The sequence below is a fragment of the Sinohyriopsis cumingii genome, chromosome 14 (genome assembly GCF_028554795.1).
Source record: "Sinohyriopsis cumingii isolate HCF-2022 chromosome 14, ASM2855479v2, whole genome shotgun sequence".
In the NCBI taxonomy this organism is placed as follows: Eukaryota; Metazoa; Mollusca; class Bivalvia; order Unionida; family Unionidae; genus Sinohyriopsis; species Sinohyriopsis cumingii.
Window position 1 is genome coordinate 24,025,230 of NC_142974.1, and position 15,134 is coordinate 24,040,363.

Genomic DNA, 15,134 nt, shown 5'->3' on the forward strand with positions numbered 1-15,134 from the left:
AAATCTCATTTCATTAACACTTTCCTAAACTTTCGGGTAACACTGAAGCGTTCCACTAGTTTGAAATTAATATTCTTTAATCTGTATCAAATCTCTAAATTGAAGAATTAAGAGTACAATTTACGTAAAACTATTATTTATAAGAAAGAAGGTAAGGTAGTGAGAATTGTATGGATAAATGTATGTATGTATGTATGTATGTATGTATGCATGCACGTATGTATGTATGTATGTATGTATGTATCTATGCATGTATGTATGTGCAAGCGAGCGTGCGTTCGTGCGTGCGTTCGTGCTTGCGTGCGTATGTATGTATGCATGTATGTATGTATGTATGTATGTATGTATGCATGCATGCACGTATGTATGTATGCATGTATCTATGTATGTATGCATGTGCAAGCGAGCGTGCGTTCGTGCGTGCGTTCGTGCTTGCGTATGTATGTATATATGTATGTATGTACGTACGCACGCACGCACGCACGCACGCAATGTATGTATGCATGTATGTATCTATGCATGTATGCATGTATGTATGTATGTATTTATGCGCGCATTGATGGATATATAAATGAATGAACGGATGGATGGATGCTCCTACGTATGCTAAGTAGTCTGAACGAAGGTTTTGCCTTAGACGTACCACAACGGACGCCAGCACCTTCAGAGTGGCCACAATTGTGAATTGACCATCCACCATGAACACAGTTGTATATTGAGCTTTCAGACCCACGACATCCAACATCGTCCAGAAAAATGCCAAGATTCCTATTTTGTCCGAAGCTTGCACAGCACACTGCGGTTGCTCCAATGGTGCTGGCAAACATAAAATTGAGTGTTTTATTTTAGGAAAATAAGAGTTATAAGTGGAGCATATGCAGAGAGTAACGAATAACGGTTTATTTATTTCTAATAAATGCAGCAATATTAAATGAGATTTTCGTGCGATTTTCCTTTACAAATATAAATATCATTAATGTTACGAGTATCAAGCCTACTTTAATTGAAACATGCTGATTGTGTTTTGTGTAGCGATCCGAAGAAAAGAAATTGAACTCTAAATTAATTAAGCGTATGAGCAAGGGACGCAACATGCAAGACATCCACTCATTTCGAGGAGAATAATCATCATATGTGGTGAAAAAAGGATGACTATGTAATGTAACTACTTTTCTTTATCTCAGACTACATAATGATAATGTACCAGTCAGAGTTGAATCAACATCAATGGTGAAACACGTTGCAATAATTCAATGGGGCGCGATTTATTATTGCAATTATGGAAAGACCAGAGAAAGAGTTACTGGAAATTCAGATATCGGAAACTTAAAAAGAACTGCACAGGGCATTACCATGTTTCGAAGACACGACAGTACAGAAGTATGATTCAGCAGCTAATTAGGCCTTTCATATATAAAATATCATGAAACTACAGGGAGGCAAAAGTCTGAATATATTGAACGTAATACATGCATACGATTGTTTGTATGGACGTTTATTTCGTTAAATTGTGTTGTACTGTTTCGTTCCTCACCTGAACCCCAGCATTCTACAAACAACTGCAGCGTCATTATTATCCCAATGGTCATCACATACAGTACCCCAGGAACTATTGTAGTAAATCTCGACTCTTCCTTCAAGAGGAGTTTGGCCTCCGACCAGACGAATCGGTGGATTTTGTGATGGACCTTAGGGAAAGATAAAGATAGCGCCTAATAAGAACCATATTTCTAAAGGGGAAAAGGAGGATAAGAAGGAATATCTACTAATAAATACAACTATTGCTATCAAAGCAGTATGATTTTTCTTACATAAACATTTTAATTCTTCATCAAGCAGTTATTTTGGAATCAGGCGTTTAGGGAAATTTCATAGACATGTGCTTGATTAGTTATGCATACGTTTCGTATCGAACTTGTTAAAATATTTAATTGGCACCAGTACAAAGCGGGCAATACAAGAATGAAAAGCCAGTCAAGCTTGCACCATCAAAAGGCATATAATCCAGTAAAACAATTCCTAGTTCATTTAACTATGGAAATTTTGGTATAATAGTTTCTTACCTTGACAGACATACCGGGTGAGTCATTGACATTTATTCATAACTGTTATATATTTGTTGTCTAAGCAACGAAAACGTAATATTGAGCTACTAAGCTATACAGAGTCGTGGGGAAAAGTATGACGTATTATTCGATGGAAATCTTTTTTGTCATTCTGTAGTAAACTAGTGTACCATCACAGTATAAAATCGAACGTTCTATCAATCACACCGAAAGACATGAAGAGTTTATGGCCTTATTGTAAAACCAATTGCTTCCTTCCATGTAATATCACACGCCTAATCAAATGCGTAAATTTATAGTGTAAAATTTTACATCGATTTTGTCTAGCAAGAATCACCAACATGTGTTAACTGATCAATATTTAAGGAAATATTAATTATGTATAATGAAGAATATCAGTTATAGTTTCATACATAAAATTTATGAACATGTGTCAACGATGCAGTCAATCGGAACTACTTCACTATCGGATTGTTTCACATAGAGGAAACGACAATCCCACTGCTACAGGGTTTCTAACCATGCATTCATTTGCTTTACGCCTGCATGATCATGATTTAATTTGTAAAACATCAGTTCTAAGTCTACGAAGGCTAGCAATATGTTATGGCTTTAAAAATACCAAGACATGTTCCTGCTCAAACATGTATTTGACTGACAGTTTGCTTGTATCCGTTTACGACATATAGAAGCATAACCATCTAAAATTCTAAAGCATTATACAAAGCATTGTACACTGTATCAACATAAATGCATCTGTGACAAAAATCTCAGGACATTGATTCAGATCGAATACGTAAAATGTTATCAATCTATATGTGCTTAATATGAACTGGTGTCTGTGCTCAGGTAATTACGAACAGGGCCATTCACATTGCTGGATCAAGACCAAAATCTGCAGCTGAAGTTTTCGTGGCCACAGTGGCATTATAGTTAGAATTTGCAAACACTTTGTTTCAGTTTTATGTTTTACATTCCATACTAAATGCCGAAATAAAACAGAGATTACATAACAGAAAACATAAATATCTAGTGTATTTTGTATACAATGTGTGATGTTTCTGTTGAAGGAATCGACTTATGTCTTTTAGTAATAGCTGGCCTGCGCTCAATCGACGTAGGACACGTTCCAGAGAGTCACTAGCTAATAGGTATTCTTATGAGCACTTTTTAATGATAAGTGACCAGAGAATCATACCTGCTCATGATCTTAAGTGAATTTTTGGCACTAAGCAATTATGTTACTAATCTGGGAAGAATATATTGAAGTTACGTACATCATTATAAGGATAGGATGCTTTATGCAAAAAATATCTAAAGTCAAGAATATAGCATACTTTGGAAGAGTTTGAAATAGCGATCCTACAAGTCATAATTACTATAACGTAAACGTCTTTTAAAATCTATCCAGCTTCTGCTAACCTTTCAGTGTATTGCAAATTTATTTCGTTTTAGAAATTAGGTATTGAAAAGTAATCGGCTACATTTTAAATATCAGTGTTTTGAGTTTTTATTATGACACATTTTGACATTTAAAGAGCAATTTAAATACAAAATGATAAGTAGAATAAACTCTATTATGGCACCTAACTGATCATAGATGTTATATACAGAAAACATGCATCAAACTGGTAGTTTGTGACATATACGTACCACAACGCACACCAGCACCTTCAGAGTGGGCACAGTTGTGAACTAACCATCCTCTGTGTGCGCAGTTGAATATAGAGCTTTCAGATCCACGGCATCCAACATCGTCCAGAAGAATGTGTAGATTCGTATTTTGGCCAAACCTGCCGCAGCATACAGCCGTTGATCCAATGGTGCTGGTAAAAAAAGATAAAATGTTTTGTTATCAAAAGCAAAGACTACCAATTTAGCACCATTTACCAAACAGAAAGTAACGCGTCAGTAGCAAACTGTCTGATAATACGATATTAAATTCATGGCATGAATCTTCTGTCAAGTGTGTTTTATTCATTTTTGGTTAGAGGTAGCTACAAGCAAAATAAAATAAGGATATATTGATGACGCACTGTGCCTGATAAGCGTCTGCTGCATCTCAATGTGGCTAGATTCCAACAAGATGCAAAGTGGCTCAGATATGCTACAAAAATGTGATGCTCATCAGGAATATACAATACAGAAATACTAGCCAGAACTCAATAATCAGAGAGGTAAACTAATTTACTATCATTCAACACGATGCTATCTTTAATTGTAATCTTGAAAAACTTCACAAAGGCTTTACTGTAAATTTGGTGTTCAAACATGGTGTGACGTTGACATGGCTGGGACAATTATTTCATAGCAGAAACATGCCAAAAAGTGTTCCAGAAATTAGGCTTATGATACGAGACTCACAGATGAAATTTCTGCCATTTTGGATGTACTGCATATTGACGATTTGGTATTCTAAAAGATGCTTTGAGTCTTTTTTATTCCATACCTGAATCCGAGCATTCTACAGACAACTGTGGCGTCATTATTATCCCAATGGTCATCGCATACAGTACCCCAGGAACGATTGTAGTAAATCTCAACTCTGCCTTCCATGGGGGTTAGGCCTCCGACCAGTCGAACCGGCAGTGCGCCTTAAAGAAAGATCACGATGAACCATACCTTTGAGTACAAAAATGGTGCGAACTTAGCATTCAAAAAAGATGCATTTAACGTTTATATGCCGATGTGAACCAAGTTTCACAATGTGTGTCATTACAACCACTATAGAAGGAACATACTGTTGCAACAACAATCGGCTGGTATTATTGTAGGGCTATGATCTAATACCATTTTACGTTTTAAGCTAATCGCGAATCTTGAGTTTGATCAGCACTCTTGATTAGATCTCTCAAAATGTGGATTTGTTCAAGCTTCATTACTGAGTATAAAAGTTAGTGAACATTGCATAAACTCAAAGATATTATACCATTCGTGATATATTGGGGACGGTTGCCACATTAGATTACACTTGTGTTAGTGCAGTATGTCATAAACCTTTAATCAATCGTAGATTAAATGCCAAGTCACAATTTATCGAGCTATAAACCTTGCCTATTATTTTATATTTCTTAATGTCATCAAATGTCATTATGCTAGCTGTTTTCGCTGATAACATGTTCATGATTTGGACAAATTTAGCATCAAACTGTATCGAGTTCCTATAGTTTGATAGCAAGCAGTATAGCAGGTAAGTATACTGTATTATGTAAAATGGTGACAGGGACGAGAATCTGAAGCAAAGTACCTGTTCCAAAACGAATGCTTGGATAAAGAATCTGAAGCAAGCCCCACAGGTCAAGAAACCTGTTTTGAGTAACATGCAAGGTAAATATAAAAGTACTGTAATACTATTGTAATAAATCTGGAATATGTGTATTTGTATATAGCTCTCCGTTTTAAAGATTGCTTAGATTTTTGTGATTACTTAGTTGGTGCTGGGAAATAGTCCTCAGCCCAAATAATTAGCCAATTACGAGGAGTAAATGTAACGGAGTGCGGTGTTGGTGGGATTCATGATGGCATGCCTTTTTGTGAGTTTCGGTCAGAGCTGCATACGTGTCCCTGTAGCTCAGTTGTCTCTATTCAAATGATCAAATCTAATTGTGCGGATTGATTGTGTGAATCCTTGTGCAGTATATATGATTGAGCACATGTAAATTGCGCAATGGAATGATTGAGAATGGATTGTTCCGTCATATGGATACGCCGTTTATTATTGCTTTAATTGTATCTATGATGTAGAGTTACATGCGAAATGAGGCTTAAAATCATGATTTCACTGACCTACGGTAGCGTAGGGAAAATAGTGTCCTATATCTGGTGGTTGAGTTGTATATTTTCACGACGCAAAATACTGACGGTACGTTACGGAAATGTACAAAGAAAAAACCATGCAGCTGTGAGGTTGGCACGCAATTGTGACGTTATGTGATTTGTGGTCATCTATTAATTAGTGGAAATTTATTTATAGTCTGGGCGCGTTGGAATGTCCAGTTTAGTTGTATAGATGTCTTTGGAAATCAAAAAGAAATCAAGTGACCTCTTGCGGGATTCACACCAGGATTGAATTCGCTCGGTAAGGAAACCGCTTTGGCGTATTACAATATATCCGACACTAATTTTAAAATACAAGTTCACACAGTTAGTGTTTCCTAGATAATTGACTCTGATTCTCAGAAAGGACCCGTCTTATAAATTATAATACACAAATGGCTGTTTTAAATGCCAAAGACCAATTCGTTACACATGAATCTGAACTCAACATTTCTTCACTATTGCATCATCTGAGTATAGAAGGAATCGCCTACCTGTCGTATTTTACTTAAAGGACCTGGTGTAAAAAGATTATATTTTGAATTAATAGGAGAAAATTTTGTTCTGTAGACATAGTTATTTCCACTTTAGAATGAATGTTTGAAAATATTGATAAATTTAAACTAAAGTTTTATCATTTATAACTGCAGACAGATAATATTAATATACTATAATATAAAGTTGGGTTTGGACGAACACAAGGAAATCCCAATCAAGACGTAATCGCCTCGCGGGGAGACAAATAATATAATCATGAGAATAAGGTTTATTTGTCTTGGTACAAACATCGACACAGATTATGTTTCTCACCCAAAATTTTCCAATCAAATTAAACTAATCCAGCACTTTTACAATTTATTTAGCAGATTCAGAACACAGTATTCATCAAGTACTGTTATTGGTTCTCACCCCAAACAAAGGTCACCAGGTTGTGTACACTTTTATTAACATCTTACTAATTGTCTGAGTAGAATCTAGCTCTATATGCTGCTTTTAGAAACAAAAATCAAGAAAACAGTTATAAGTGTTATATGTTGGAATTATTGCGCAATTTGCGTCTCTAGCCATGTGCTAATGTTTTCAAAATTATGCGCAATTAAGACAAATATATTAACGAGGGCAACGTGGTGACCGGTAGACCCTAAATGCACAGGTTCTGCCAAAACAATAACCATTGAAACATTTTATATTATTACTGTATTATCCCATTTTATCAATGGATGACATATGAAATTAACAATAAGTAACAAATATCTTTTTTAAGTTTAAATTGTAACGGCGGTACGATATTGTGCAGTACAATATGCAGCACCATCACCTTGCCTACAAACAATCCGTCATTACAAATAAATACCAAACGGAGATGGAAGAATTATCCATTGATCATACAGTGAATGCGTGCCAAAAGAAGCAGTTCATAGTATCGCACATCCGAGTATTATTCCGTGATAGCACTTCTAGGTCTGTTGGATGTAACTCAATATAATGATGTTATGTACTTTGATATTTATTGATCGAATCCTGAGTCACTGTGTATTTAGATGCGAATTAATTACTGCGTCGATTAGCGGATGTGTCTGCAACACACGAGTGATTACATCTGCGCCTTGGTAGCCAACTGTTTTGAGGATTATGTTCGGTCTAAGGAATATGGGGGCTGGTTGATGTAGGTAAGGCGAAGGGTGCCGTGATCTGCAGACTCAGGTCTGAATATCCTACCCTGTCGGATAATATTCCTACTTTATTGATATTAACTTGTCTCTACGCGAGAAGAAGCAAGAAAATAAGTCTAGGTTTCTTCAAATGGATAGCATAAAAAAGAATAATCTAATTTACACGGAACAATTAAATGCTAAATTGTGTGCGCGAAACATCGCACACTGCAACAATGCACAATAAGAAACAGACCCTAAAGTATTCATGAATTAAATTCATGGCATTTTTATCGCTTTATGCGTTATTACATACTTTTTCTCTCGTTAATAATAATGACATGTCTTGCTTGTTTCGTTATTTTTTCTTTCTTTTTATCTGGAAGATTGCATTAACGTATTGCTGCAATGACATAATTCCCTCAGAATCCCACTACTATTGTTCATAAACATGATATTCAAACGAATGGTTATTGCTTGTAAAACAATTTGGTTTAAAAAATTTGATTCTGGTGTTAAATAATCTTATCATTCTGTTAAAAATTAAGAATAATGCAGCTTATTTTCAAGTTTCTTTCCAGGCATGTGAAGGCATGTACAATGTATAAATATAACAAATCATATAATTCACCCTTAGAGTTACCTGAGCTGGAACTTGCATATATTTTCCTCAAAGCTCTGCTTGTTTTTTGGCATATTTTACAGAAAGTATTTAAATTTATTTTGATTATGAACAGGGATCATTCATCTGTATCCGTAACGGTTCGGATTTGCCACAGTTTTAAAACAGTTACCATGCCTGTGCGATTGCACACTGGATTGTTTGCTTGTGCATTTTACGGAAACAATTGGAATTGAGTTATCTTGTAATAATGAGACATTTATTATCACACATCAAGTAACTTACTACAACTTCCTGTCTGTAGACTATGCAGTAATCCTACACCATGGTGCTACTGTGAATGTAATATGCGCTATAAAACATGTTAAAATGGCCCTTCAATTAGCACAAAATGATATAATATGTAAGAAAGAAGGTATATAACTAACATACACCTGCGGTGGTATGTGCGTAGTTGTGGGCACCTTGGTTCCATCCGCAGAATAAAAAAAGATTCATTGATATCAGTTAAAGCACCATTGCATTAAAACATTAGAATAAAAGAGAGTTTCATAAACTCAGTTGCATCTTCATTTTCAATCGTCATAGGAGACATTTGCGAACGACAAATATTTGAAAGTGATGGGATAAGATACATGCACTAGTTTGTTTTTCTCACAGCCAGTGTAGGAGACCCAATGTGCGCTTAATTATGGTTCGGTTACCATTGTCATTTTTAAATGAACGAATCAAGTTCTCTTTTATAGAAAATGGTCGATAAATATTTGAAATTTCTTTGAAGAAATATTAAACAATGATCAAATCAATGTATGAAATTATATTGCAAGAACAGAACAACCCGCATGAGTCCAACGAACATATGGCAGAAACCCCCATACGTAAACGTTTCATGTTTATACATAAAGACACTGATATATAAATTCATTTGGAATGATTGATCATCAAAACGATGCAATTTCGTCTTCATTTAATGTTGGTAATAGGCGGGGGGCGGGGAGTATAAATTGTTTTCCTTTTACATCAAATAAATAGCTTCTTGTTGCCTCAGATGTGCGAAAAACAAATGTGTACGTCGTGTCCATGTGCTTGTTTCATCCTGTTATTCGAAGAATATTTAAAAATATAATTTTACCCTCAAAATGTCAAGATCTATTATTTATTCAAATTCTTCTGTCGCTTTTATATGTGTCCGTCGTTTGTTATGATGTCTATATATATATATATATATATATATATATATATATATATATATATATATATATATATATATATATATATGAGAACCTAAAATAAAGATGCATTGTTTCCTGATTAAAACAATTACCCATAACCGAATTTTTGTCAACGGCCGGTAGTCCGTCAGTGGCAGGACACGTCACAATTACGGCAATTACCATGATAACAATCATCGATTGTGGATTGCCCTAGAAAATATAAATAAATTTTAAGAAAAGACTGTGCTGTTTTGAAGTAGACTTCGGAAGTGGCTGTGGGATTTTTGCTCGCACGCGTAGAGTAGAGGCGAATGTACCACGAGATCTGCACATGTACAATTTACCACACGTTGGAATACTTCATTAAATACATCCGTCAAAACAACACACATTATCCATAAATGTATCAATAGCAAAAGACCTTATTAAAGGGTGTGCATTTATTACTATATATATATATATACTGATCTTCGTGATGACCACGGTGACGCACTTGCTTACATTGTGCTACATTGGCAATTTATATGATAACGCGAGACTACGTTGAAGAAAATATCAGGAATAATTAATACCAGTGACAAAATTCCTAATCCGATATGCAAAACTGTCCTCAAGTTCTAAGAGTATTCTTAAACCTGAAGTTAATATCGTCCCATGTATTATTATGACAGGTGAGATCTGTGTTTCACTTTTCTTAGATATATATATATATATATATATATATATATATATATATATATATATATATATATATATATATATATATGGGTACATACTATCTGATTGATCGAAGCGTGTGAAAGTAAATCAAAGTGAGGATTAGTTACAGGTAGACAGAGTCTTACCATAATTAACTTTGTACGGCCTACACAGTTGTTCTTTAGTCGCATTCATTTCCTTACATTAGTGCAAATGGTGACATTGGATATTCACTTATAGAAGTCTTCGTCAATGATTTATTTAAACAACAATATATCATCATATTTGAAACCAACTTGAGGCACATAGACCAGTTAGCATGAACAAGTATTTTCTCGCTTGCTTGTAGAGTGTGTAGATCTCTAACTGAAACTATTGTTACGAGTATAACGTTATGCACTTGGCTCTTCCTTCCCTATTAATCCCATTGACAGTATTAATTTTTGCATATATATATATATATATATATATATATATATATATATATATATATATATATGTATGTATGTATGTATGTATGTATGTATGTATGTATATTCATTTCTGTATTTCATTAGGTTCTGAATTCTCTTTCTTCAACGTTATTTCTGGTTTGATTAAGCATATTATTTCATTCAATGTTGAAATGCTTTATTACAGTTCTTGGTATGGTACATTTTTAGGTTTCTTAGTGCCAAAAAGGCTTTGGGTGTTGCACCAACAGGCCCTTGGAACGCGTTGTATGCAACATACCATTGGAATAAATTGATAGAAGCAGTGGACATGTTCACCTATCTGGACAACACAGTGTTACGCCCATGGAACATTGATGATAACTCCAGAACTGCTAGTGCAAGCATGTTTTTTTGCGGACTAGGCGCAAATGTGCGGGTGTGCATTGGCATCAGTCTACAACAAATCTTCAGGTAGACAACTCCATTGTGCTGCTGACCCTAATGTATGCTTGAGAAAATCTGGACAATGTATAAATGACATGACAACAAGCTCAATCACTTCCCCAAGGGCTGCCTGAGGGAACTGATGATGATAAAATATCACGACTGGGTTGCAGATAATGAGGTTCTCACACTAGCACTTATTTTAGCCATCCACACTATACTGATGATATCAGAGTTGAGTTCGCGGACCATGTGATCAGGATGTCAGAAGAACGCCTACCATGGGAGATCATCTACCGCAAACTGAAGGAGGGAAAGTGTACTCAAGGTAGTCTGAGGAAACTCTTTAAATATTCCCTTAAGCTATCATTTAAAAACTTCAGCATTGACCCTGAGCCTTGGAAGGATCTCGCTCAAGATAGCTCAAGATGGTGGAATCACATCCATACTGGAGCTACGGATTTTGAACAGACGAGAATTGCAGAGGCAGTTCAAAAACGTGAGTAACGTAAATGTCAGAAAACGTACATCCTCCATTGATCAGAGAAACACAAGAGGCATGTAATGGCATGTAATGGAAATTGTGCTACAGACGGATGAGAGCACACATTTCATGATCATCCATTCACGCACTCAGAGAACTAAGAATGTTAGTGCTGCCATGGTCATCTTAGAACTGGAAGGACAAACAACAACAAACGGAACGGTCCAGCTACATAAATCTCAACTCCTATCATGTTAGCAAAATATACCAATGAGGACAGTTCCAGCTCTTGGTCTTGTAAGAAATATAGGAAATAAATTTGGTGAAACTAACAATATAACTGAATCTACAAATAAAGAAATGATACCGTAAGAAAAGTTTAAAGCACTGGTATAATAGTAGAAACGCTTGGCTTAACTATAGCAGGTGTCTTTAACTTTTTTGACGTTGTGTAGCCCTGATTCAGCATTTTTCAGTTCTCGATAATACTATATTTTCAGTTCTTATGATTTTAGGTAATACCGTCTTGTTTGCTTACCTGTTATTAATGGGGGCTCCGAGTGGCCGAATGGTCTAAAGCGCTCTCCGTTACGGATCACTGCCATCTCACCTCTGTCTGCGTGGGTTCGAGTCTAGGATTCGGCCAATGCTGGTATGTGAGAAAGCCTGCCAGTAGCTTCTCGTGGGTCGTTGGTTCTTCCCGGGGTTTTCCCGTGTTCTTCCTCCACCATTAATACTGAACGCCATGCATAGCCTATCATATGCTGAAAAATGGCGTTAAACCCCACAACAACAACAACCTGTTATTAATGTTAACCTGTTTTATTTCAGTATTACCTTTATGTGAACTGCTTCAGACAGTTTATAAGTTTACTATAACACCTACGTATTTAATTTGGTATTAAATTAAATGTGTCTCCTAAGCTCCACAATAATATTTTCATCTGTATACGCCTAAAACAACAGTTCATGTTGGATCTACAAATATCCATGATTAGTGTTAAGATTTTCTGACCTATTATAAACATGATATTTAGTTTTCCATCTAGTCATCCGAAATTGTAATGAGGAGCAATATTAAAATTATTACAAATTAATTAAAATTACGTTAGATCAAGATTGTTGTTTCTTGAATCAAACATTTGATCATCGGCTAATGTGATGAGCTTTCGGCAACATTTTTTGTATCTGAAATTCAAGGCGAAATGTATATAATGACTTTACCGTAATATACACGTCATTATCTGGCAAATGCCTGTAAGACATTACACATCTTAATGATGCCGTCCAATGTAAGAGATTCTCCAAAATGTCGTATTGCACTGTATCATGTATCTACTCACAGTCATCACCACCAGATTTTAATGTTTAACCATGTACAATGTGTATAAGCTTTCATGCAAAATAGCTTGATCTATTTGGCATATTTTTGTCTCGTTATTTTCATATGTACACCTTAAAGAACTGGAAACAATGCAGCTAAGTCGCTGTGAAACAGCGAGATGCTGTCTACTTCTTTTTTTAAATTGTATTATTATTATTATTATTATTATTATTTTGTTCTTTATAAACTCTCAAACTAATATTTATTCTAATAAAAGTTTTCATCACGATTCTGAAGTCTGAGGTTTTATATAAAGAAAATAGATTGGCTCTGTAGAAGATAGATGTTCGGTATATAAAACAAAGTTTGTATATTCATAATAGATTTACTCTACGCAAACTAAATTTCCAGGAAATAAAAAGTTTAAAGCAAGGATGATGAGCGTCACCCACGCCGCGCGTGAGGGGTAAGAAAGTCAAAAAATGTTTATGAAAGTATTCAAAATCATGAAACTTTTATAAGACACGCCAAACCGCTGGCCTTCAGAACGTAATAAAGAAACTATTAGGTCACTCCCATTCAAAATTGCAATGAAAACCCCTTGGTGGTGAATAATTTGGAAAATTAGGGTAAACGGTTTACAGTTTAAGCAAACAAAATGTAAAATTGTAGTGAAACTGTTCCTGAAATTAAGGTTTCCTCATCAAACAAAAGATTGGAAAAATCCGGAGGGGGGGGGAGTATGGCCAAGTATAAACAAAAAAGCAAATAAGTATAAATGGCCAGTAAAAATTATATTGATATTGATATTCTAGGTCCTGGGATTCTAAAACTAGTTTATATCACTTTTATTTGCAAAAGATATATACATAAACAATACTTGAATAGAGTATCATATATATATATATATATATATATATATATATATATATATATATATACACACACACACACACACACACACACACACGTCTGAACCACTTTAACAAAAATTCTGGAGATTTCATAATCAGGTTAGAGAGTTATAAAATTTATTCGGATGTTAGCGTGTTTGAGCATTCAGTCAAAAACCTAATGTTAGATGTGGATTTTAAACCGCAAAGTGTACTTTATTCGATTATGCTTTGTTTCATTTACTCACGCATTTGGCTTTGAAGGAATGACATAATTTAGTTATCTACATAAAATGCATCTACCTAATATCACTAAACGCTGAAAAGTATCGGCTGTTTCAGTCTTCACTGTTCTCACAGGAATAAAATTTATGATATATATGCAATCTTTACCTTGTTTCCAGTCTTCGCTAAGGTCACCCTGGATTCCATTCTTCAACGACTGAAGGAAATTTTCTCTATTAGCTATTACTTAGGTACTATCGATTGTTTGCTCTCAGTGTTTCTTGAACGATCACAATGTCGACTCGTGCGACACATCAGATTCAGTACCGACGCGTGGCTAGCTGATTACTTTGTGCCTTTTAGTTAGTCCCTGTATAAGAAGGGTATATAAAGGGTATCAAATATTTGCCCTAAACCCCGCCCATATAATTCGCACTGAAAAATCTCAGCAAAGAAAACAAAAAAACCGTATTGCCATAATCCTGCATTTTCTATAGGACATCGTTAGCACGTGTTACACTTCACTCACGTTAGGCCACACCTGCTTGTCATTCCACTGGTTATATGTAAAGTGATAAGGCGGTACTAAAATGGACTATGCTTGAAAGAGTGGAAATATCATTTTGTTCCTGTAACAGTATATGAGCCTCAAACGGATTGCTCAGATGAAATGAACGATTATACAAGGTTATGTAAGTTTAGGGTTCTAGTCACGGTCTATCCCAAGATATTTGCCATATACCATTCGGCATCTGGTGTGCGATCACCAATAAAGAGCATGTAATAGTCCACCAGAATACGACTTTTAACGTCGATAAGTCTGCATGATGATGGATAATAGAGATATATGGAATCGTCTTTGAAAATTAGAGGGAAGTAAGAATAAAAACGGATGGGTTCATCCGATCGCATAACTATTGTGCCCGTAATGCTGGACTATATATATAGACACACCAGGTTCGATGCCGTAAAAGACGAGTATATTTGAACTGGGATATTGTGTGCGTTTAGTCTATGTTGCTTCGTCCTTTGAGCACACATCAATATAATTCAATGAGATGCTCCCATTATGTTGTTGGCTCGTCTTTCTAGTCTAGCCTTACTCTGTTTTGGCACCAGGTGCACCTGTAATTTTAGTGCTCATGTTTAGACAATTAGTCTATATGCATTTTACTAAACTAACTTTGGCACAGTCTTAAAACATAATTAGAGTTAATGTCTTGAAAAATCCGATGTGAACTTTGAAAGCTCATATATTCTT

At 35.3% G+C, this 15,134-nt stretch overlaps 1 protein-coding gene across 2 annotated transcripts in view; it reads right to left on the reverse strand.

Moving 5' to 3' along the window:
* The window catches only part of LOC149783427 (scavenger receptor cysteine-rich domain-containing protein DMBT1-like), a 47,598-nt gene extending 33,385 nt beyond the window's left edge, over positions 1–14,213 (reverse strand). The window contains exons 1-6 of one of the 2 annotated variants that reach the window (XM_089931650.1): positions 14,042–14,213; positions 9,481–9,580; positions 4,516–4,660; positions 3,720–3,892; positions 1,535–1,688; positions 644–816 (exon numbers count right to left, since the gene is read on the reverse strand). In XM_089931650.1, the coding sequence (XP_089787776.1) occupies positions 644–816; positions 1,535–1,688; positions 3,720–3,892; positions 4,516–4,660; positions 9,481–9,580; positions 14,042–14,080 (784 nt within the window). In that variant the 5' untranslated portion in view covers positions 14,081–14,213. The remainder of the gene's footprint in view (positions 1–643; positions 817–1,534; positions 1,689–3,719; positions 3,893–4,515; positions 4,661–9,480; positions 9,581–14,041) is intronic. The other variant, XM_089931651.1, reaches the window with a different exon arrangement.
* Positions 14,214–15,134: the final 921 nt, after the last annotated feature.